Source organism: Macaca thibetana, chromosome 2, assembly GCF_024542745.1.
Source record: "Macaca thibetana thibetana isolate TM-01 chromosome 2, ASM2454274v1, whole genome shotgun sequence".
NCBI lineage: Eukaryota > Metazoa > Chordata > Mammalia > Primates > Cercopithecidae > Macaca > Macaca thibetana.
Window position 1 is genome coordinate 53,979,182 of NC_065579.1, and position 26,025 is coordinate 54,005,206.

The 26,025-nt window shown below is 41.0% G+C and overlaps 1 protein-coding gene across 3 annotated transcripts; it reads right to left on the bottom strand.

Annotated features, from left to right (window-relative positions):
• Positions 1 to 85: 85 nt before the first annotated feature.
• IGSF10 (immunoglobulin superfamily member 10) lies at positions 86 to 25,172 on the bottom strand. Of its 3 annotated transcripts, XM_050779762.1 has the most exons (7): positions 24,438 to 25,172; positions 22,378 to 22,572; positions 20,888 to 21,017; positions 17,253 to 17,643; positions 8,480 to 12,814; positions 6,545 to 7,445; positions 86 to 2,149 (listed from the first exon to the last, which is right to left on the bottom strand). In XM_050779762.1, exons 2-7 carry the CDS (start codon positions 22,569 to 22,571, stop codon positions 241 to 243), a joined length of 7,860 nt encoding a protein of 2,619 aa, XP_050635719.1. In that variant the 5' UTR covers position 22,572; positions 24,438 to 25,172; the 3' UTR covers positions 86 to 240. The 3 variants fall into 3 exon arrangements, with proteins under 3 accessions (XP_050635719.1, XP_050635720.1, XP_050635721.1); XM_050779763.1 differs by lacking the exon at positions 24,438 to 25,172 and having other exon boundaries at positions 22,452 to 22,530; XM_050779764.1 differs by lacking the exons at positions 8,480 to 12,814; positions 17,253 to 17,643; positions 20,888 to 21,017; positions 22,378 to 22,572; positions 24,438 to 25,172 and having other exon boundaries at positions 7,197 to 7,278.
• Positions 25,173 to 26,025: the final 853 nt, after the last annotated feature.

Genomic DNA, 26,025 nt, shown 5'->3' on the forward strand with positions numbered 1-26,025 from the left:
TTAATGTTTATTGTTATTTGTTGGCAAAATAAAAGTGCCTTAAGTTAAAAGTTTGTTTTGAGATCCATTAAATAAATCAGTATCATCAGTTCATAATGCATTTATTTACAAGTCCTTTTATTTTGCATGTTCATTGTAAATTTAATACTGTAAATGTATTCCAATTCATTTACATGCCTATGGCTGCCTTTGATTAAACTTCTTCCAAAAAACAAATTCTGCCCACATGTTTATTTCATGTCAGATTACTTGGATATACGTTGCTGCATAATCACTACCAAGTGGATTCTTTGCTGTGCATTTGTATATCCCAGAATCAGAGGTTTGGGGATTCTGAATGACTAGGGTACCTTGTAAGTGAAGCTGCTCGCTTCCACGTGTCCTCTCTTTACTTGCTGTTGAGAGAAGGGAGTGGTCAGGCATCTCCCACGTGATTTCTGGCTTGGGAACTCCCAGGGCCACACAGTGGAGCTGAAAGGCTGCCCCTGTCCTGGTGACAATACTTCTGGGTGGACGATTTGTAATTCGGGGAGGGTAGGCTACAATCATTACTGGAACAGTAATCAGTGTATGACCAACACTATTTTGAGCCTTACAGATATAGTTGCCTCTGTCATAAGCTGTTGCTTCTTTGATGACTAATGTGCCATTGTCATGCAATATGTATTTCCCATTAATTTGAGGCCTGTCTACTACATAACCACTTGGCATAGTCCATTTGATATTTGGCTTAGGGATTCCATCAGACACACAATGCAGTGATAGAGACTCTCCACTGATGCCTTTTACTGTCCCTGGTGCATATGTAAGAATAACTGGCTTCTGGCCAATTTCTAATATGACTAATTTCTCAATATAGCCAACTTTATTCCTAGCTGCACAGCGATATTTTCCTGCATCCTCCCGAGTTGTTTTATAAATGATGAAAGAACCATTGCTTGCTATCAGATACTGATAGTTTTGTGGTCCATTGGAAAATCGTGTGCCATTTGGTAAAATCCAGATTATTTCAGGTGGTGGGTTACCATCAACAGAGCAATTCAATGCTGTGGACTTTCCCAGTTGGGCAACTATTTTTTCATTAAATGGATTCCTGAATGTCGGTCTTCTCAGCATTTCCAGTACTTCTAACTGTACCACCAACACGCTCTCTCCACCTTCATTTCGGGCCACACAGATAAAATCGGCTGAATCTGAAAGCCTCACATTCCTAATTTCCAAGGTTCCATTTTTATGGACTGTGATTCTGCTTCCATAGTATGGGGCTGTGAGGAAAATACTGTCTGGCATGATCCACATGACTTCAGGAGATGGTGTCCCTTCAGCTCTGCAGTCAAAGTGTTTTTTGGAATGTCTCACGGCTGTGGCTTTAATAACAGTTCTGTTTGTATACAGTCCATTGATTAATGGCGGTTTGGAGACAACATCCAGTTTGTACATTTTGGTGTCATCCCCACTGGGATTTCGGGCTACACATACGTACTCTCCAGAATCGAGCAGTTTCACTTTGTTGATGGTCAAAGACCCATTGACATGAAATGTGTACCTATCAATGGAGAAGGAAATCATGTCGTTGGAAGGCAGCAACCAAAATATTTTTGGTTTGGGATCGCCAATGACCTCACAGTCAAGGACAGCTGTGTCTCCAGCTTTGATTCTCTTGTTGGTTTTGTTACCCTGCCTTATCCGGGGAGCAGCCGTTATAACTGTTAAGTGGACCTTCATTTCATCCTTCCCTAGGGTGTTCTGGGCATAGCAAGTATAATCTCCTTCCTCTGCTACCCCAACTTTGTTGAAGTATAAAGTTCCATTGTTGAAAAGGGTATATCTCCTGGTCCTGTGGCCACTGTCATCGGCTTGCATTGCATTGTTGATCATGGTTCCATCGGGCAAACTCCAAGATATCTCTGGCATCGGGGAGCCAGAAGCTTTGCAATCTACTTGGAAATCTTTCCCATGGAGCACTTGCTTTCTAAAATACTGCTTGTGGTCAATTTTGGCAGGTTTCAGTCTTAGGCTGACATGCATCAGTATCAGATCATCCCCCATTTTGTTTCTTGCCACACACAAGTAGACACCACTGTCTTTTTCTGTTACTGATCCAATAAACAGGGATCCATTTGGGTAGACATGGATCCGGCTGCCCATTCTAAGGAGAAAAGAGATTCATTTGAGTGTACAGCTGTTAGCAATGAGGGAAACTGTTTTACTCAGAATTGTCTCCCTCTGCCCCAGCTTTATTGAAGCATGACCAATGAAAATTGCGTATCTTTGAAGTGTAGAACATGATATTTTATATATATATGTGTGTGTATATATACACACACACACATATACATTGTGAAATGACCACGATTAACTAGCATATCCATCACCTCATAGTTACCTGTTTTTGTGTAATTAGCTTTAAATTGTTGCAATAAAAATTAGAATTACTACCAGTTTATTGTCTTCTAAGTCATTTGCTGAAAGATGAAATTATCTAATTGGACAGGTATAGTTTCGTGCAAATAAGTAGTATTTCTCAGATGGAATTCAAATGAATCTCTGTTACACAGTAATTTTTTAAAAAAAAATCTTAATGATGAGGGACGTGCTAGAAATATGGGATTTCTAGACACCATGACTTCCTTGACCATTTCACATATCAAGTAAACTAATTGGATCCACAAACATAGTCATTTTATAATATATATACAGGTAAGGGAAAAGCAAACTCAGTTCCTCAGAAAAGATGGCAGATGATACTTTCTAAAAAGTTATTAGTAACAAAACAATTATTGAATAATTTGGTTAGAAAATATATTCTACTTTGGCTGGGCACAGTGACTCTTGCCTGTAATCCCAGCACTTTGGGAGGCCAATGTGGGCAGATTACTTGAGGGCAGGAGTTTGAGACTAGCCTGGCTAACATGGCGAAACCCCATCACTGTTAAAAATACAAAAAATTAGCTGATCATGATGGTACATGCTTGTAATCCTAGCTACTCGGGAGGCTGAGGCATGAGAATTGCTTTCTAGTCTGGGTGACAAAAATGAAACTGTTTTAGAAAAAATAAATAAATTTTACTTTGTTAGAATACCAACGCAGGGTTCCTTAGAAGGTTGTTGCAGCATCTGCCCTCTATGGGCAGCTGTAGAGTGACTGGTTTTTGCACTAGGTTGAGCTATGTGGAATATCATTCTTCAGGTGTACAGTGGCGGCACAGCCTACCATTACCAAATTTAACCACCAGGTGGCAGATCTTTCCTGGTAAAACTAAATCTAGTTTTTCAGAAAGATCAATGGAGACTGAATTGGTGCTAAAAGTGCTATCAGGGATACCTATAGGAGAAAATGTCTTTCTTATTTTTGGGCAACATGGGCTAAGCAGGTAGATAAAACTGGAGAGAAAAGTAAAAACTGTTTTCATAGCGTAAGTGCTAACCAAGTCAAACAGTCTCAAGTCAATTTTCTCTCTCTCATTTTCTATTTACCTATTTATATTTTTTGAGACGGGGTCTCACTCTGGAGCCCCAGGCTAGAGTGCAGTGGTGAGATCATGGCTCACTGCAGCCTCGACCTCCCAGGTTCAAGCAATCCACCAACCTCAACCTCTGAGTAGCTGGGATTACAGACACATCTCACTATGCCCTCCTAATTTTTTTATTTTTTGTAGAGACAGAGTCTCACTGTGTTGCCAAAGCAGGTCTCCAACTTCTGGGTTCAAGTGATCCTCCCGCCTTGGTCTCCCAAAGTGCTGGAATGACAGGCGTGAACCACCACGCCCAGCCATCGTCATTGTTATTCTCCAGCAAAGGTAAGTATGGGAAGTATTATAGTAAAATTTTAGAAAAAGTGTTTTTTTTTTTTTTTTTTTTCCAAGTATGGAAGGAACTTCTCTGGCATATAAACCAAGGTAAAATCAACACGAATACACTTAAGAGGAAGGGAAACTGCCAGGTGCTTTGCACTGGTGGTTTAATCTTGAAGTAATTCCCTAACTATACAGCTGAAAAATCGGTATTTAGAGAGATTTAGTAATTTGCCTTAGGTCACAGGGCTGGTTCTCAAGCCTTGTGCTTTCCACCATGCTATACTGGCATTCTTTCTTAATGCTTTCTAAAAGTATTGGTTCTTAAACTTGGCTCAACATTAAAATCACTTGTGAAGTTTAAAATAATACTGATGTCTGGGTCTAACCTCCAGAATTTGACTTATTATGTGTGGAGCATGGCTTAGGCATCAGGATTCTTAAAATTTTCCAGAGTAAAGGCTTCCATGTGCAGCAAAGAACCACTGTTCTAACTTGGTTCTCAATGAAGATCCCTCATCAGCTTTACATGAGGCCAAGTTTAAGATGTTAAGTTTAAGATGTTAACAAGTTAAGGCCAAGTTTAAGCTTTACATGAGGCTTTACATCAGAATTACATGAGGACAAGTTTAAGATGCATATTTCCTGGCTTTGGTTTCCTGAAATTCTGCTTCAATAGGTCTCACCAGGGATACAGAAACCCACTCCTTAACAAACTTCCCGGCCAACTTATAAACAATTAAGTTTGAAAACAAGCGTCAAATTTTAGCAACAAAATCACCTGGAGGGCTTTTAAGAACAGATTGCTTATTAAAACAAAATCTGAGCTCCTGATTAAACAAATTCCCAGACAATGCTAATCCTGCTAGTAGGGAGTCTTCTCTTGGAGAAACACTGGCTTAGAGTGATGTCCCCTGCACCCAAGATCTAATGCAACTGAAGACTGTGACATAGAAGAGACAGAACTATTGATGCTTCTTTTTATAAGCTCATATTTTTGAGAGAGAGAATTTACTTCTGAAAATAGAAGGTTTTTCAGAGTAAAAGACAGAATTCTTAATAAAGATTAATGCAGAGGCTTCTTCAGCCTCTCCAAAGCACAAAACTCACATTTCATAACTCAGCATTTAAAAATTATAAATCTAAAAAATTTCAATTTAGGTGATTTTTGACAACATTTGAAAAACTTGAAAATTAACATTTACTTTTGAACTAAAGCTCACAGGTTAAATTTATTAGCTGTATTCAGTATCAACTCATGTCATTAGAAAAAAATCTTCAACTCCTAAGCATGAGTACAAATTCACATTTACTATGTGTAATTTTTCTTGCATGGATGTTTTCTATTAATGAATAAACAGATGTATAAGATGGAAATTCTCATCATTTTTTTGTCATGTAATGGAAAAACCATTGTATAAAGTCATGCCAATTGCAAAAAAAAAAAAACCTCATAAGCTATAATTATTGATTTTTGAAGATAGAATTTAATTTACATAGAAAGCCAGCTATAAAATGAATATTGAGGCTGGGCATGGTGGCTCATGCCTATAATCCCAGCACTGTGGGAGGCTCAGACGGGCAGATCATGAGGTCAGGAGATCAAGACCATCCTGGCTAACATGGTGAAACTCCATCTCTACTAAAATACAAAAAATTAGCCAGGTGTGGTGGTGGGTACCTATAGTCCCAGCTACACAGGAGGCTGAGACAGGAGAATGGCGTGAATCTGGGAGGTGGAACTTGCAGTGAGCAGAGATAATGCCATTGCACTTCAGCCTGGGCGACAGTGCAAGACTCCATCTCAAAAAACAAACAAACAAACAAGAATATTCATATGCTTATAACAGACCAGGGAAAGTGTGTATTTGTATATGTATGTCTCATCACATCAGAGTGTGGGGGCCTGAATACATTTCACTTAGTGGAGGTCTTAATATTGTGACTTTCACGAAGTGCTTTGTAATTTTAGGAAAGAAAAAATTAAGTACTGATTATAATGAAGTTTAAAATGTCGAATAGGGGACTCTGACGAGTAAAATAATGGAGTGTCTCTCTCCAGAATCTCGACTGCATCACAAAAATCCCCTTCTCTGTTTCGTATATAGAGAGAGTATGACTATATTTATACAATTACTATTTTTTTTTTTGAGACAGTCTCACCCTGGTGCCCAGGCTGGAGTGCAGTGTGCAATCTCGGTTCACTGTAACCTCCACCTCCCAGGTTCAAGCAATTCTCCCACTTCAACCTCCCAAGCAGCTGGGATTACAGGCACCTGCTGCCATGCCCAGCTAATTTTTTTTTTTTTTTTTTTTTTGTACTTTTAGTAGAGATAGGGTTTCACCATGTTGGCCAAGCTGGTCTTGAACTCCTGATGTCAGCCTCCCAGGCTGAGACAACTCCACCTGTCTCAGCCTCCCAAAATGCTAGGATTACAGGCATGAGCCACCATCCCTGGCCTACAGTTACTATTTTAAAACTGTACCTAGTATGGAGATAAATGAGATTTTTTATTCTGCCTAAAATATAAAAACCCCAAGAAGTTGACGCTTTGAGTTAAGCATGTGAAAAGAATGGTTTTCATATTCAAATGATCTCAAAAGATGAGGTTTTTTCGAGAGTTTCTTTATGTTCAAAGTCTATGTGCACTCTGAAACTGCTGCTAGCCTCACTGTCACTTTTTCCATTTCAGAAGCTGTACAGCTAAATAGATAAAGCAGATAATTCCAACCCAAAGGTATAGACTTACCTATGCTGCTGGTCGACCACAGCCTTGGATGGTAACCTCCACATTATTTTGGGTTTGGGCTCCCCAGTAGCTGAGCAGTTCAGTAGTAATTTGTCCCCAAAATTCACTTCAGTCCTTTTCTGAGATGCAACTTCTATCCTGGGGCTGGTCACTTGCTCTTCCATTGTAAGCATTACTACTCTTCGCTCCGAACCAGTGGTACTGGTAGCAATGCATTCATAAGTGCCCCTGTCTGAGGAGGCTAGGTTTCTTATATACAAAGTCCCATTTGAAAATAAGAACAACTTGGAACTGGTAAACTGTAATGGTTTAACTTCAGTGCCATCAGAGAGGACCCAGTAAATGCTGGGCTGAGGAGTTCCTTTTGCAGTACAAGGCAGTTTTAAACTTTCACCCCAAGTGCCTACAATGACTTGCCTCTTTTGCTCTAGGATAACAGGTGGTGCTGCAATGACTTGTATTTTAACCAGCAGTGAATCCTGGCCAGCTGGGTTGCTGGCCACACATTTGTAAAAGCCACGGTCATAAATACTGAGATTGTGGATGACCAGTGTTCCATCAACTGTCACCACGGCCTGTCTACTTCCCTGGGATGATTCTGAGACCACTGTTTGGTTTGCAAGAATCCAGGTAACTGTAGGGTTTGGCCTACCTTCTGCTCTGCACTTCAGTTCCACAGTGCTTCCAGAATGAACTGTGATCTCTTTGGTACGTCTCTCCAGGATCCTGGGAGGATAGGAAACCACAGACAAGGTGACACGTAGGTGGTCTGTGCCAAACAGATTGGATGCAGAACACAAGTACTGTCCACGGTCCTGAATTTCCACCCTCTGGATGGACAGGGTACCATTGGGGAGAACCTCCACCCTGCTATTCTGTTTCCTCTTAGATAAATCAAGTCCTGAGAAGAAAAAAGAAAATTATTGCTATAGGTCATCAAAGTCTAGATAGAAAACATAAAGCTATATTTTTGGGGGCTACTAAGAATACATTTAAATTAAAATGAAAGCCCAGCCCTGTGGCTCACTTGTATAATCCCAACACTTTGGGAGGCTGAGGTGGGAGGATCATTTGAGCCCAGGAGGTCAAGACTAGCCCTGGAAACATAATGTGACCCTGCCTCTACAAACACAAAAAATAAAATATTAGCTAGGTGTGGTGGTGTGCATTTGTCGTCCCAGTTACTCAGGAGGCTCAGATAGGAGGATCGCTTGAGCCCCTGGAGACATGATTGTACCACTGCACTCCATCCTGGGTGACAGACCAAAAATATAAAAAATAAAAATTAGGACATCTAGTCTTAAGATTGCTAAAATTATTCCTGGATTTTATTTTATTTTACTGAGATGGAGTTTCACTCTTATCGCCCAGGCTGGAGTGCAATGGTGCGATCTTGGCTCACTGCAAACTCTGCCTCCCAGGTTCAATCAATTCTCCTGTCTCAGCCTCCCGAGTAGCTGGGACTACAAGCACCCACCACCACACCTCGCTAATTTTTGTATTTTTTTTTTAGTAGAGATGGGGTTTTACCAGGTTGGCCAGGCTGATCCTGAACTCCTGACCTCAGGTAATCTACCTGCCTCGGCCTCCCCGAAGTGCTGGGATTACAGGCATGAGCCACCGTGCACAGCCTGGATTTTTTTATTCACATAATTTTAAAGTCAGATGGTTCAACACAATAACCATTCTCTCTTTTTCAAATCATATTACTTTGAATCAGCTTTTGAGGCATTCTAAAAAATGATCTTAATTAACATATTTTAAGCCCTTCTGATGAGTGAAAATATGCCAGTGTCAAATGAGGATATTTATAGTTTCTGTGTCTTAGAAAAATTTGAAACTGATATTGATTCTTTGGATGTATAATCCCCAAACATAACAATCTTCTTCTTGTTTTCTAACAAAAACTGAGTGTAAAGAAAAAGTTTCAAATACCTGATGGGACTCTGGTCCAACGAATGGTGGGCAGAGGATTTCCAACAGCTTCACAGGGAAGAAAGGCATCTGAGTCAGCTGGAATAGTAAAACTTGCAGCTTTTCCTCCAACTATTCTGGGCTTTTCCAATATATTCCTAGACAAAGAGTCAAAGGGAAGGAGTTTGGAAGTTGTTGCTTCTTGAACTAGTTTCTTATCAAAGTCACTCTTCTGTCCATCCCAATCTGAAGCAAGAGTGGTGACCTCTGGCAGGCCTGCAGTGGTCAACATGCTTACTTCTGGCTTTTCGACTTTTTCAGCAATTTCTGAGTATAGTTTGTGCCAAGACTGGTTTTCTGCCCAGGGAGATGGAGTTAATTTAGAATTCTGTGATTTAACTGTTATTAGTGCTGGCATGGGAGTAGAATGTAACAAATTAGAGTAGATGAAGTGAGTGGTTCCAATTGTGAACTTGGCATTTGGGTGAGCCTTGGGAGATGTTGCAACCTCTGCTACTAATTGCTGTGATTTAGCATTGTGCCTTGAGGGTTCGTGCAGCTTGACCACTGCATTTGTCATAAGCCCAGAAATGGGAGTTTCCATGTTGTCAGTAACCACTCTCTGAGTAAAGGGAGGGGAGATGGGAACTGGCATTAGAGTAGCACTGCTGCTCAGGAATGGTGGCATGGTTGAGTGTCTAATGATTGCTTTCCTAGTTGTGGTACTCTGGTGTGATTTGCTGGACAATGTTGTTTCAGAAGCAATTGTGCTCTTCAAAGTCTGAATACTCGCTTGGGCTAGTTCTTCAATCACATCTGTCAGATTAAGAGTTCTTGAATGAAAACTGATTGTGCTTGAAATTCCAGTTGTGTTTTCTGGTGGGGAATGAGTGAATGCAGAGACACTGGGCTTGACTGAAATTTCAGTTGTGGTTAGAACAGGAGGCGTCATAGCAGTGGATGTAGTGAAGCCAGAACTCTGGTCGGGAGAGCTGTATGGGTCAGTCCTGTTCTTTTGAGGTTCCTCTTCTCTTTGTACTGTTTGTGCTCTGGATCTCTCTGTTTGGGTTTCATAAGTGATGACAGATGCAGGGAAGGTAGTAGTTGTTGCTGGTATTGCTGTTTGCATTGGTATGATGCTTATTGTACTTGAGTCTTTGCTTATATTAGGGAGCATAGAGTTAAGGGGTGGGAAGGGAAGCTCCTTCATTGTTGGAAGACTTCCAGAATTGTGTGTTTTGGTGGTAGTGTGGTGAGTTGGAGTCAAGGTATTGGATGGAATTTGCATCACACTTGCTGAAAGTGTGGTGAAGTAGAAGGGGGAGACTTTGCCTCTGGGTAAAGCAGGAGATGTTTTAGGAAGTATCACAGCTGTGCTTTTTTGTAAACTAACTTTATGTTGATTCCTTAATCTGCCTTTTGGGTTATGGTTATTTACAAAGTTCTGATGCCAGGGAATTTTCCTTCTTGAAAACCTTGTAGTGGCTATAATAGTCATGGGTGGCTTGGTGATAGCATCTGAAAGTGACGATGTAATCACTGAATCTCTTTTAGCTTCATTGGTGCTAGACACACGTGGGTAGCTGGCATTTACTTTGTGAGTTTTTTCCATGGGTATGGATGTTGGAGCATACATCATGACTGCACCAGTTGGAGTCACTTGGGAAATTTCAGTACTGAAATATTTTATTGTTGGTGTTGTTTTCTCACTATCTACATTGGGTTTGTTCTCAAGTCGTAATCGTGGATTCTGGACTAGAGTTGTAGACTCTTCTGTTGGGACTCTGGTAATGTCAGCTTCGGGGAAGGTGATGGGAGCAGCACTTGGAAAAGACAATGCTGCTGTGGCAGTGGCGAGCCTCTCCCCAGGAAGACAGGACAGGCATGTCACATTGAACACTGTGGCTGAGAATGCAGTAGTGCTTTTCTCAGAAGAACCGCTGGTTGTTGACCTGAAAATGCTGTATCTATGCCGTCGGAGAACTGGAGTTCTATATGGGCTGATAATCCGCCCCCTTCCACCAATTTTCCTCCACCTTCCAAAGCGTCTGAACAGCGGGATGTTAACTGTACTATTTCTAGGGATCGGAAACTGAGAATGAGCAGCTGTGTGTGGATCTAAAGGGAACGTGGAGGTGCTAAGTATTTGAGTAGTGTGAGAATAGAAGTGATTGTGCCTGGGCTCACTGACTTCTCTTACAGAAGTCTGTTGACTATTTGTGGTATTTACTGACTCTAATAATACTTTGTTGGTGGTGCTATTAAGCATTTTGACATTGACATCTTTGATCATAGTCCTCGCTGTTATTGGGGGTGCTTTTTGGAAATGCTCCCTTCCTCTTCCCATCTGGTCAGAGTCCTGAAATTCAGTTGCTCCAGGTAGTAGTGGAAAGACAGTGGATGAATGTTGATTGGTTGTGCCTTGCATTTGGCTTGATATGGTTGGGTTTATATTCTTTGACATGGCTATAGTTTTAATAGCAGTAGATAGTTTGAAATCTGTGGGTTCTTCAGGTGGTAGTATTTGTGAACTCACAACAGGAGAGAATTCTGTGCCAGAAGTTATGTTTGTCATAGGACTATCAGATATTGTTCTGGAGTCAGCAGTCACTGTCCTTGCTGGAAGGTTCGAAGTTTTAGTGGCCAGGACCATAGATTCCTCATGTAGAGTAAGCATGCCTGAGGAATCGTCTTCTTCACCAGGTATGTTTGGGAGTTGGGTGACCATTGGGGGTGGGCTCACTGTGGTATTTTCTCGCTTCTCTGGCACAGCATTCTTTTTAGCTTTCTCCAACAGTGCTGCCCAGTGTTGTGGGTCAATTCTCCTAGCAGAGGGAGGGAAATGCCTCCTATTCTCCCTAAAACGTCGATGTGTTGAATCTCCACGTCGCTGGAGTATTAATTCCCGATAGTTTTGCCTCTTACTTGTGCTTGAGGCGTGTTTTCCAACCTCAGCCTCCATCGGAGCAGATGTATGGAGTGGTGCACCTGGTGGCTCCTTAAGATGAGCAATAGGATTGGACTCATCAGATCCAGATCCCTCTGTTTCTCCATCATGCTCCAAGGGCCTTTGTCCTTTCATCTTGACTGAAACATGGAAAATCAAAAAATCAACCCCTGATGGGTTGGCTGCCACACAGCGATAATAACCTTGGTCTTCTGGGGTGGCCTGTAATATTCTTAATGTGCCATTGTTAAGAACTTTCTTGTCTCTTGAAGACTGATAGAGCACAATGTTTCCTGGAAGAACCCAGCTAATAGAGGCATCTGGGATACCAGTAGAACGGCATGGAAGATCAAGAGTTTCACCAGCGAAAACTGTGTGATGAATCCCATTTTCCTGATAGGCTTCAACAGAAGGTTCTACCACAGTTATCCTATAGGTGAGAATATCTACATCATCATAATTGCTGCTTATACAGTGATATATGCCTGTGTCAAAACTATCAGCCATCTGGAGTTCCAATTTTCCACTTTTGTCTATTAGTATCCGTCCATCCTCACTGACATAAGGGGCTCTCACTTTACTTCCATCAGCTAGAAGCCACTCCAAGTGTGGGGTGGGGTCTCCTTGGCCTGGGCAGTCCAGGCCAACGGTTCCACCTACCAAGACAGTATGTTCCAGCTTAGTATTGTTATCCCTTGAAATCATAGTCCATTTGTGTTTCACTGGCCTCATCTCTGCTCTTGGCAAAGTGATTTGAGCATCACTGGAGTACTGGATCTGTAATGTACTGAGTGTGGTGGCAGTTCTGTTCAGCTGCAAGGAAATTTGGTCTTGCATTAACCAAGAGGGATCTGCTCTGAGATCCGCCTCTATTTTGGTAAAAATGTCTTCAGGCTTAGGAGCCACCTGCTTATATTTGTAATAGAGCTGTGGTGTTTCACTAAGCAAGTGGCTCCTTTCTAGTATCAGAGGAGAATCACTGTACAAAGCCAGAACTTGCCACACTGGCTGAATGTGACCGTAATCTAGGTTGCATACCAAAAATGTTGAAAATGAAGTATTTAGCAAGATGTAGTCATTTTCTTCAGTGAATGCAGTGGGTGATATCCTTGAGGGCTTTTGAATACTGCAGACCATGTTAGCTTCATTTCCAGACTGGTCTGTCATATTCAAAGTGAGGGAGCCAAAGGGTGCCAGGAAACCTTGGGGAGAGATGAAAGCAGAACCACTGTCTTCCAGAATAGTCAGGCTCTTTGATTTCAGGGATGAATCAATGGTTGGCTTGGCACACTGGAAAGCTGCAGCTGAGACCATAGCTAAGGGCTTGCCTTTAGAAGCCCTAGGGTTCATGCAAAGTGGACATTGCTGAAGACTAGAAGGACTTCTATCTTTTTTGCATTTTATTACATCTGGAAAAAAATCACAATTGAGTTATCAGCTGTGACCTCTTTATGAATTGACATAAACATTTTGAAGAAATAGCTTTTGCTAGAAGCTGAAACAATTTGGAAATTTTAGTGTTCAATAGAAAGTTTTCTGATTTTTCCTTCTGAATTGATTTTTTAAAAACTATTGTCTCTATACCCTGCTACAACATAATATGCATAGACACAGGATTTTGTCTGTCTTATTCACTGCTGTATTTCCCATGTTCAGCAAATGCCTGATATATATTTGGTACTCGGTAAATATTAGTTGAACGTATCATGTTTTTTATCTAGGGAAACAAAATGATATGCTCATGTTTGTCAGTTTTTATTAATAACAGTTTAGTTCTATTTCTTCATTTTAACATTTTAAGATGGCCACAGGACCTCATTGTTCTTTAAAAGAAAAGCTGTTTGTTAAAGGATCACTTATAATTCCTTGGATATCATTTAAAAACCCAAGTTTACTTCCATTATCCAAAAGAATATTGACTGAATTATAGGGTACCTTGACCTGGTCTAACTTAGTAGCAATAGGGATTAAGAGAAGCAGATGGACGCAGGAGACAATGAAGCAGGTAGAACCAATCAATAGGAGGTGAGGATTGACTGAATATGGACAGTAACTAAAAGGAAAGGTCAAGGAAGACTCTGTTTTATGACTTTGGAAACTGGATGGTTGATGGTCCCCTTGGATGAGGTAGATGCACTAGAGGAGGTTCAAGTTTAAGGGGGAGGGAAGAACATTGTGCCAAGGTAGTGGAGAGGCCCGTTAAATGTCTGACATTCTGGCAAAGTCAGAGGTTGCAAGTCTTACAGTACTAGGACCAGCATTATAACGACCAGCATTTCTAAGTCATAGGTGCCTCATCTGTCAAATATTTGGATATCACATACCATTTAAAAGCTCTGCTGTGGTAAGCCTATTTGAAATGACTGGTCACTTGAATACTTGGTAAGAGGTATAGACTTTTCCCTTACACAAAATACAGCCTGAGACATCCATGCTCTTCCATGTAGTAGCTCTTATATGATGCACTGGAGACAGCACTTAACAAAAGCACTGCACTTCTTAGAAGATCTAATTAGTCAGAGTGGCTAGATAGGGTCTGTGTGCACATGTCCTCTCAAAGGCTTAAGAAAGTCACTCTGACCAAAGACACCAAACTCTTCTGTGTGCACTACAGTGTGACAGGTAATATCACAGATGCCTGGCCAGTCAGCATTCTTCAGCAAATTTTATAGTCTAAACCTATGCAGAGGAGGAGGCTGGCAAGTTGGAAAACCTTTGAACAATCATAAGAGTTGCCTCCCGGCTGGGCGCAATAGCTCACGCCTCTAACCCTAGCACTTTGGGAGGCTGAGGCGGGCGGATCACCTGAGGTCGGGAGTTTGAGACTAGCCTGACCAACATGGAGAAACCCCATCTCTACTAAAAATACAAAATTAGCCAGGCATGGTGGCACATGTCTGTAATCCCAGCTACTCAGGAGGCTGAGGCAGGAGAATCGCTTAACCTGGGAGGCAGAGGTTGCAGTGAGCCAAGATCGTGCCATTGCACTCCAGCCTGGGCAACAAGAGCAAAACTCTGTCTCAAAAAAAAAAAAAAAAAAGAGTTGCCTCCCAGTCACCCACTTGCCAACAAGCTGTATTCCTTTACCTACTTATCAGTACTCTGGGCTAAGACAACATGGCAGACTTCTGGCTTAATGAAACCTCATCATGGAATATGCTCACACCATGCTTATTATTGTTTGCACTGAGCCAGAGTTAGCAGGCCTTGGACATCACGTATTTTGCCTCAAATGCAAAAAACCTGACCACGTCACCTCCATTCCCTCCATCACACTCGGTTCCAGCCCCATGGAAATCCTTTCCATTCCTCAACCCTGCCAAGCCCAACTGGCTCTGGCATATGCTGTTCCTCCCATGTCCTGTACACTTGATGTCTTTCATCATGACCCAAGTCCTTACCAGTCATCCTTCAGAATCCAGTCTGAACAGCACTTATTCTGGGTAAGCTTCCTGTTTTATAGTCTCCTGGTACCTTTCACTTCTCCTATCCTACTTTTTCATTATTCACTGTTAGAGTGACTTGTTTACTTATCTGTCTTCCTATGAAACTATAAACTTCATTCTTGTTCATCTGTATGTCCCCAGCCCTGGCCAATGGATGCTCAGGAAAGATCAGCAGAAGGAAGAAAAGCAGACAGGCAGGCCAGAAAAAGTGCCTAATTCTATGACCATGTTTTTTTGTTTGTTTTTTCACATTTCAACTTATAAATTGAGATGTGCCTTACAACTGAAGATGTTTTACAGTAACAGCTGACAAATTGGCAATCAATATAGCTATCACAGCTTTACACCTATAAAGATTGTCATAGATATTTATATTGCTTTCCATTGTATTACAAGTATTGGTGCTATAACATATATTAAATTTGCCTTTAAAATGTTTTAATTAAGATAACACTATGATTGGTCGGGCACGGTGGCTCAAGCCTGTAATCCCAGCACTTTGGGAGGCCGAGACGGGCGGATCACGAGGTCAGGAGATCGAGACCATCCTGGCTGACACAGTGAAACCCCGTCTCTACTAAAAAATACAAAAAACTAGCCGGGCGAGGTGGTGGGCGCCTGTAGTCCCAGCTACTCAGGAGGCTGAGGCAGGAGAATGGAGTGAACCTGGGAGGCGGAGCTTGCAGTGAGCTGAGATCCGGCCACTGCACTCCAGCCTGGGCGGCAGAGCGAGACTCCGTCTCAAAAAAAAAAAAAAAAAAAAAAAAAAAAAGATAACACTATGATTTAGCATTAAAACAGGTTGTCAAGTATGTAGAAAAGAACAGAAACAGAGCAGCAAGACATAAATTTCATATCCATGAAATAAACGCTCATTAGAGAAACAGCCACAAATTCATTTTATAGAAATGCTGCATCAACAGCTTTGCGGAATCAAATAGAAGACACCCACACGTAGATAAAGAGTGTTACATTTAACTACTGAGATCGGTGCAAAAGAATTGCTGACCACATGCCAAGTGAAGCAACTGAAGGCATGAACAACTGTTGAATCTCTTGGAATGGATGAAAAATTTTCAAAGCATACGAGGTTGATATGACTGACCCATGGGTCTTGTAAAAATTATCATTAAGTCATCTCAGTCAAAAGGAGAACACTTGCTTATTAAGACTGAAAGATGTTAACCCCTATGGGTTTCATTATTTTACATATATAGAGTTATGAGTTGATTAACAACAGGGACACATTCTGAAAAATGTATCATTAGGCAATTTTGTTGTGCAAACATTATGGAGTGTGTACTTACACAAACCTAGATAGTATAGACTACTACACACCTAGGCAATATGGTAAAACCTACTGCTCCTAGACTACAGACTCATACAGCATATTACTCTACTGAATACTGTCAGCAATTGTAATACAATTTTAATTATTTATGTATCTAAACTTAGAAAAGGTAACATGTTGCACTGCCTCTTTATGATGGCTACAATGTTACTAGGCAATAGTTTTATTTCACCTCCATTATAAGTCTTATGGAAGGATCATCATACATGCCATCTGTTGTTGACCGTCAGTATGCAGTGTGTGATTACATGTGTGTGCATATGTATATGTACATATGACATATGCATGAATGTATATATGATGTGTTTCTATACATATATGTAAGTTTGGGACATACTAAGACCCCAGGTAAAGATAAATTAGATACCAGAAAAGCAAAAGACTTCTAATAGTAGTAATTATAACCAAATGTTATCCATTCAAGAATGGAAGTATAGGCAAACAACCCAAGTGGTGAAATGGTTATTCTGATGCAGATGGGGTGGGTGGAGAAGCAACCAGACTTCTCAGAAGGGCCAAGCAGTGTGCTGGCTGGCTGAGAACCATCAAGCAGAAAAGGAAAGGAAGGGCTCCAGGCAGGGGCAGCAGCAGCTGTGAGGGGGTAAAACGGCTTGTAGTGTGGCAGGAAGTTGTCCAGAGTTGTTAAGAGCAAAAACTGCCTGTGTGCCTGGGATAGGCGGGGCTGAGGGTTGGAGAGGAGGGAAAGGAGGCTGAGGATAGGCCAGCACCACACTAGGAAGACCTGGCTTGTAGCCTAAGGAGCATGAGATTTATTCTCTAAGCCAGGGATCAGCAACATTTTTATAAAGAGCCAGATAGCAAGGACTTTTGGGCTTTGTGAAACAGTTCTCTGACACTACTTGACTGCCACAGTAGCCAAAACACAGCCATAAATGATGTGTAAATAATTCATTATTCTTGAATTATTTCTGAGATGTTATTTTCTCTCCTAAATTACCCTGGCCTCTCCACTTCCTAATATAACACCTCCAAGCAGATTTCCTCCATTTAATTGGGACAAAAAAATAAATAAATAAACAATATAGATACCTGGCTTCTCCTGTATCCAGTCAGACAACCACTTTACATGGCAATCACAGGTCCATGGGTTCCCATGCAGGTAAAGGCTTTCTAGGGCAGGCATATAGGAGACCATCTCTTGAGGGAGGGAGGTCAGGAAGTTATCAGACAAGTATAGGTACTTAATGAAAGAGATTTTAAATATCTGCAGGTAGCTCAAAGAGACAAACGTATCTGGATGGAGCTTAGTGAGCTGATTTCCTTCCAAGTGCACCAGGCGGAGAAAGTTGAGCCCATAAAAAACCTCTGGGTTTATAAACTCGATATTGTTGTGGTCCATGTGCAATCGCGTCAAGCTCCTTAGGCCATAAAAAGTATCTTTCTGAAGTTTTCGGACTTTGTTATAGCTCATTTTTAAGACCTATGAATTGAAAAAAAAGAACATATTTATGTTTCAAAGGAATTTTCACGAGGGAAAAGTCCTATCAATAACAAAACTTATGTTGAAATTAATTCAATGCAATTTGTATACCTTCTTAGGATCCCAATTCAAATTAGTTGCAAATTAAATATGACAATATCAGAGAAATTAGAACACTCACGAACGTTTGCCTATTGATATTAAGGAATTATATATATATACACACATATAATTATTTATACATATATATAATTTTTTTTTTTTTTTTTTTTTTTTTTTTTTTGAGACAAGAGTCTTGCTCTGTTGCCCAGGCTGGAGTGCAGTGGTGTGATCACTGCTCACTGCAACCTCTGCCTCCCGGGTTCAAGCGATTCTCCTGCCTCAGCCTCCTGAGTAGCTGGGATTACAAGTACCCACCACCACTCCTGGCTACTTTTTATAGTTTTAGTAGAGACGGGGTTTCACCATGTTGGCCAGGCTAGTCTCAAACTCCCGATCTCAGGTGATCCGCCCACCTTGGCCTCCCAAAGTGCTGGGATTACAGGTAAGAGCCATCATGCCCAGTCATGAATGATTGTTAAAATTTAAGATATATAAATGATATTGTGGTTATTTTAAAAAGATTTCTTAGTTTTGAGATATATATTGAAGTACTTACAGATGAATATTATGAAAATTTGGATTTGTTTCAAAATAATTGAATGGAGTGGACAGTAGTTGGTAGGGGTGCAGATGAGACATCTGCTATGAGTCCGTAGGTATCGCAGGTGCGTACTGGTCCATTAGGGTTCATTATATTATTCTACTTTTTTCCATGGTTGAAAATTTTATACCTTTTTTTTAAATCTTAGTATTTCAAGTAAATTTAAGATTTCCTAAACAAATTTTTCATGAGAGACTATTGATTTTAATTTATTGAGCTACAGTTCACATGCCATAAAATCCACCTTTTAAAGTGTACAGCTGGCTGGGCATGGTGGCTCCCACCACATGGAGGCTGAGGTGGGCAGATCACTTGAGGCCAGAGTTCGAGACCAGCCTAGCCAACATGGCGAAACCCCGTCTCTACTAAAAACACATATACACACAGAAAATTAGCTGGGCACAGTGGCACACACATGTACTCCCAGCTATTCAGGAGGCTGAGGCGTGAGAATCATTTGCACTTGGAAGGCAGAGGTTGTAGTGAGCTGAGATTGCACCACTGCACTCTAGCCTGGGTGACAGAGCAAGATTCTGTCTCAAAAACTAATTTTAAAAAGTGTACAGTTTATTGGTTTTTAGTATATTCATAGAGTTGTGCAAACATATCCACTGTCAGAAACTTCTAAATAAAGTTTTTTGAGATGGAGTTTTACTCTTGTTGCCCAGGCTGAAGTGCAATGGAGTGATCTCGGCTCACTACAACCTCCGTCTCCCAGGTTCAAGCGATTCTCCTGCCTCAGCCTCCCGAGTAGCTGGGATTACAGGCATGTGCCACCACGCCTGGCTAATTTTTTGTATTATTTAGTAGAGACGGGGCTTCTCCATGTTGGTCAGGCTGGTCTTGAACTCTCAGCCTCAGGTGATCCACTCCCGCCCCCCGCCTCCTAAAGTGCTGGGATTACAGGGGTGAGCCACTGCTCCTGGCCTAAAGTTTCTAATAAACTTTGTTTTGTACCACAAAATAAAAACTGATACCCACTAGCTGTCATTTTTCCCATCCTTTTAGCCCTTCACAACCACTAATTTGCTTTGTTTCCATGGATTTGCCTATTCTAAACATTTTATATAATTGGAATCATACACTCTGTGGCATTGTGTCTGGGTTCTTTCACTTAGCAAAATATTTTCAAGACCCATCCCTCTCATAGCATGTGTCAGCCCTTCATTCCTTTCTTTGCTGAAGAGTATGCTACTGTATACATGCACAACACTTTATCTATCATTGGTTGATGGACATTAAGAGGTGTCTTCTACTTTTTGGTTATGAGTAATATGACTAATTTTGAGTTGCAATTAAAATAATTTTGAATATTTCAATAGTGCTCAGGTATTTTCCAATTCTCTTTCCAATTACAAGTTGAACATACTCTTTCTCCCATAAAGAAAAAAGAAATGCTAGGAAACACAATTTCTCATCATATTTTCCTGACTTGGTGTGAACTGTCATGTCTGTCGAAAATGCTTTTCTAGAATGTCAAGACCCCTAATAAGAAAAGCAAAAATAAGTTGGTAACATAGAAGAGCTTTGCCCCAAATGTAACTTGGGAGTTCAATCTCCAACTCAGTGTTCCTCAATATCCACTGAAAATTTGGTCGAGAGAATAAATATATGTAGAGAATTCTATAAAGGACATACAATTCATCTATTCCTCCGAAGACATGCATTCCAAATAGAGCCTGATTAACCAAATCAGCAGAATCACATAGCTACATTATACTCTGTAGCTCTCCACCATGGTTATGACCTCCTTTACACAGCTCTGGTATATGTTAAAAGGCTCTATGAACACAGGTACTTTATCTTTTACAAGGATATTATTGACTTTATTTTATGACACTGTATTTTATACGAAGTTTTGTAAGACATTTCTTTCTGACTTAAAATCATACATGGCTGTGCTTTTCCTGAACAGTTTTAATTTCAATAGATGTCATGTATTGTTAGCGTCTCAAAAGCTTCAAGTCCTACTTATAGCAGACATAAAGGTCTCTATGTATGTATTTCCTCATGTTCCCTTTATTCTTATCTCTAGGCTTATTTTAGCTTTATACTTTCTCACTTACTTTTGTGATCATTCTTGCACGATTTTATGCATTCTTGGGAGTCCTTGTAACTTTAAAAAATTGTTTGATCAAGGTAGAACATGAATAAGTAAATAAAATGAAACTGAAAACAGCACATTGATTTATATAAAGCTAATAATCTGTCTAAGTCATTATTTTTAGGAACCACATTCAATTCCCAGGTAAACATGACTAGAAGTATCCTTTTAGGATTAAATTTTGAAGGTTTACCATCTCTGAGTATTGACATTTTTTTTCTTGAGGTATTAGAAAACTTGCCTCAGAATTTTCTTATTATTCTAATTTCCACACACAGTTGCACAATTAAAAATCAGTTAACATTCTCCATTGACGTCTGCTTCTAATTTGCAGAACATTGATTTTTGTATTGTGTAGAGATAGGCAGCCTTGGAAGGTCTATCTCACAGGTCCCACCTTACCTCTTTAACCTGCCCCCTCTCTCCATCGGTCTCACCTGCAAGGCCTGCAAATCTGAGAAGGTCTTGTCAGGGATTGTGTGAATGCCATTGCTGTGAAGCATGAGCAACTCCAATTTGGTCAGGCCAGAAAAATCTGTTTCCATCAATCTAATCAAGCTGTTGTATCTGAAATAAAAAATGACATTCTAGGCATAAGCTAAGTCTGTCAACTAAAGTTCAAATGTCATAACCAAAATAAACACAAAAAAACCCAATACCGCTCTTTATAACTGTGCTCCATTGAGACAATCGAATGCTTGAAATACTGACATTCACCAGATGCCACAGAAGATCGACTCTCCACCCAGTTCTTGCCATTTCAGTTACGATCGCCCCCCTCACATTCTAGGAACTTGTCACATTTCTTCTCATTTTCCAACTGTTATATATATGCTGTTCCCTCAGGTTGGAACACCCTTGACCTCACCCTTTTCCATTTGTGAACACTTAATATCCAGCCCATTCTTTCATGACACTATCCCCTCACTCTCCCAGGTGGAATTTGTCAGCAGTGGTTAAGAAGCCTGGGCTCTGGAGCCCAGGCTTGGGCTTCTGGTTTGGGTATGATTTATGAGCTCAGGCTCAACTGAGTAGCTGTGCAACCCTGGGTAAAAATCAGCAGCCTTTCTGTGCCTCAGTTTCCTCATCTATAAAATGTTAATAATAGAACCCACTCCAAAGAGGTTATGAGGATTAAATGGATGCAGTGCTTAACCCAATGCCAGCACCTACTGAGCACAAACAATGTTAGCTCTTAATAATAGTGACTGTCTCTAAGACACTTTGTATGTTCTGTTACAGTTTGAATTAATTGTACCGACCGTATATTTATCTTCTCTTTTTAACGATCAACACACCTCCTAGAAGTGAATAATATATCTTACCACTGTATCCCCAGTGCATAGTACATGCTCACTAGTGTCAAATAAACGATGTTAAGTCCAACATGTGTTTTCAGACACACACATTTTTTCATGAACATTTAAAATACGGTCACATTTTTGCAAATTTAATTAGGCATCCATTTTAAATAAGTTTGTATGGAAAGAAACCAAAGGGCCTTTAAAAAGGATATATATATATATATGTGTGTGTGTGTGTGTGTGTGTGTGTGTGTGTTGTATTATATAGGCAGACACTTCCAGTTACCCTGCCATCTCTTATGATATATCATAACCCCAACAGTTAACGGAAACTATACCATTTTCCAGCAAAAGTGTAGCCAGAATGAAGCTTTTTACCATCATGAGTCTCCCAACCTACCAAGAGGGACTTCAAATTCTAGAAGAACTTTCTCCTAAGAAAAGTTTACCAAGAAAAGTTTTCTTATTTCCCCCAACAAACAAAATTCTCATGAGCTCATTTCAGAAAAGAAATATTGTTAAAACAATTGTGATTCATCTCCCAAAGTCATAGATGTTTGAGGGACAAGTCACCACTGTGACTGATCCCTCTTTGAGAAGAGGAAACCCAGGGCCTCACACACCCTAAATTGATGCGTTCCACATTGGGTGGGATGCTGTCTGGGATGGAGGTCAGGTACCGAAATGTGCAGTGTACCTCCGTAGGCATATAACAGGCACAGCGGCGAGGACAGGCCCTGACCCCAGGGGTGGCGACCATGCAGATCACAGCAAAGGAGACCAGTGAGCAGGTGATTCCTCTGCCTTTTACCTTCATCCTGAAAAAACATCACACCTCAGAGTTATAAAGAGTGGTGGAGCAAAGTCCCAGGACCACCACACAGTCACTCTGGGAATCTGGGAGACCTTCCTTAAGGGTCATAAGCGACGATTTCATTCCTGCCCTTTGTGGTCAAATGCACTCTTTACAAAACCATAGCATATGCTGCTGGCCTCACACTGCGCTTTATATTCAAGTGGGATATTTACTGTTGTGAAAATTTCTTCACGGCTTCTCACTTCTTAATGAAAACCAGCAATCCCTATTACTCAGGCATTCATTAAAAGGGAAACTGGAAACCATAAGAAAGATATTGTGACAACTAAAATATATAGAATTTAGTTTCCTTTATATACATTAATTCTTTTTTTTTTTTTTTTTTTTTTGTTGAGACGGAGTCTCGCTCTATCACCCAGGCTGGAGTGCAGTAGCCGGATCTCAGCTCACTGCAAGCTCTGCCTCCCGGGTTTACACCATTCTCCTGCCTCAGCCTCCCGAGTAGCTGGGACTACAGGCGCCCGCCACCTCGCCCGGCTAGTTTTTTTTTGTATTTTTTTTTAGTAGAGACGGGGTTTCACCGTGTTAGCCAGGATGGTCTCGATCTCCTGACCTCGTGATCCACCCATCTCGGCCTCCCAAAGTGCTGGGATTACAGGCTTGAGCCACCGTGCCCGGCCTATATACATTAATTCTTTTGGAGAATAACTTTCAAGAGACTGATTATAACAGTAATACCTGTGCATAAAACATTTGGAAACTGCAATTAAGCAGTAAAAAGGAAAAAAGTTACTCAATCTCACCACTTATACAATCCTTAACATTTTGTTGTATTCCTTTCCAGCCTTTTCATCTATTGTGTGTATATGTATAGGTGTACATACATTTATGTGTATATGTGTACATGTGATCAAACTTAATTTTGTAACACATTTTATCATTTCATATATAATATGTTTTTTCATTTTATTAAACCTTCTTCAGAAACATTTTTTAAAGGTTGTAATAATTCACTGGAAGGGAGAATAAATCTCTTTCTAGTCGGTTTTCAAGTCCCTGCCAAAAAAAAAAAGACACATTGAACACTTCACTGCCAAGTAATGACCACAAGCCACAGCGACTGACCAGCTGAGAGGGCTTGAGCCATGCTGAGCCCATGCAGGCGTGATGCTGTCTGCTTTTGCTCAGCTTAGGACATCTCTCTGCCTCTTTCCTTGGTCCCCCTCCAGCTCACGGCTGCCACAGGAGGTGGGGAGCATAACCAGGGAAGAAATATGCTCAGCTTGTCAGAAAAAAAATGGTATCTGTTACCCATATGTGGGGCAAGCCCAGGAATTCAAACCTAATTCTCTCCTGAAATGCAGGATTGAAATAAACTCTTCATTGTGCTTTTCTAAGCAAAGTGACCTTCATAATTTGTAATAAATCCCACTGCTCCATGGAATAGCATGATTTTGGAGTCTACCAACAACCACCCGTTAGCTACAAATGGGTGAGAAATAAAACTGGGGCTGAACTGCTTGGATTTTCATACAGATAAAAAGATGATGGATGTATTATTATAATTTAGTCTGAATTAAAATTTAAGATACGATTAATCATATGACCACTTTTGCCATCTGGTTACAAAAATTTTCAATAAGCTTTGTATGATTGGAGACAGCATTTGCACCTTATCATTAGATAAACAAAGGAAGGAACAGCAGGATGAAGGTCATTCTCTCGTTCAGCTTAAATAAAAGTTCTGGGTATGCTCACATTCAAATTATTTAAGAGAGGCTCAAAAGCATAAAACAACATATGAATAAGGGATTCTCACAAACTTAAGCCTGAAAATGTACATAATGAAATAGGAATTGGCAATACCTGAGCTCTTCTTTCAGGTCCTGAATCCTCCTGTGACATAGGCAGAGACAGCAAATCTTCCCAGGAAATGGAAAATTGTGTCCAAACCTGAGGGAGGAAAAGTTATCTGCTCCAAAGTGAGCGAACAGGCTTAGTCTTTTTGGCTTACAGCTCAGGAGTGATGCTCTTCAGGGAGACCCGGAGGCGCTTCCACAGCTTCAAAGTCCCATAACCCATAACCACATTAATCCAGGAGCGTTCTTTTATTATGATGCTTGTTGTTGCAGAAACAAAAGGCTAAGAGGAGGTTTTTAAATTTCCTTTCTCCTCCCTCAATAGTGTACTTTAGTACTCCTTAAAGTTGTCACTTGAATATTAACTATTACTAATCACTCCATTTTGCTCCAAAGTCCCAAGAGCTTCTCCTCAAATTGTCTTTTTTGGACAAATCTGTCACAGATGTCTCCATCTATTGATTGTCTTTCCTCAATGTGTGTTTTTTGTCTGGCACCAGTCACTGGAGAATTGTCCTGTGCTTTCATGCCCCCACCTTCTCCGGTCGCGTCTTCCCTCCCCCACCGTCAGACCTCCTCGCCCTTCTCGCCCCAGCGCCTGCTCCTGCAGCCACGGGACTCGCTCCATTCCCACGCCAAGCCCCAGCCAGCGTGGGGTTCCAGCCCTTTCCAGGGAAGGATTGGCCGAGCCGCTCACCTCTTTGCCCTGATGACCAATGGGCTGGAGCTGCCCGGGCTAGGTCCCCGGCTCAGCTGCCGGGGTTGTGCGGGGCCGCTCCGGACCCCTGGGAGGGAAGGAAGGAAGGCGGGGCGAGGGCGGGGATGAGCCCCGACTTCTGTGTCTGGGGACGTGACCGAGGCTCAGCAGCACACGGATGAGAAACGACCACGGGGCCCCTCTTTATGTTTACGAGCGTGTGGGAAACTAATTTGCCTTGCCTTCACTCTTCCTCCTTGTTTTTAAATTCCCAGGGCTTTCTCCTAGCAAGTTGGCAGGTCCTGGCTGGGTGGCAGAGCAATTTCAGTGGCCGCCCGTTCATTTCCTCCTTGACCTCTTCCACCTGTTGACAGGTGGGCCTTTTGGTTTAAGGGTCTGCGCAAATCGCCGCAGGCTGTCCTTGGTCCTGTGGCTCCCAAAGTTCTATTTGAAAGCTAAGTTAGCGTTAATGACCAGTGATACCTGCAGTGTGAATGTTCTATTTAAACCCCTTTAAAAAAAAAAAAAAAAGTAAGTAAATTATATTGCATATATTTAAGGTATACAACATGTTATGGGCTATATATAGATAGAAAAATGGTTACTATAGTGAAATAACATATCCATCATCTCACATAGTTATCCCATTTTTGTTTTTGTGACAAGAGCAGCTAAAATCTACTCTTTTAGCAGGATTCCCAAATACCATACAATTTTATTAACTATAGTCCTCTTGCACATTAGATCTATACACTGGTTCATCCTACATGTATGCTACTTTGTATTCTCTCATCCACATTTCTCCAACCCCTATAACCACTATTTTATTCTCTATCTCTGTATAGTTAACCTTTTAAAAAAAGATTTCACATATAAGTGAGATCATGCAATATTTTTA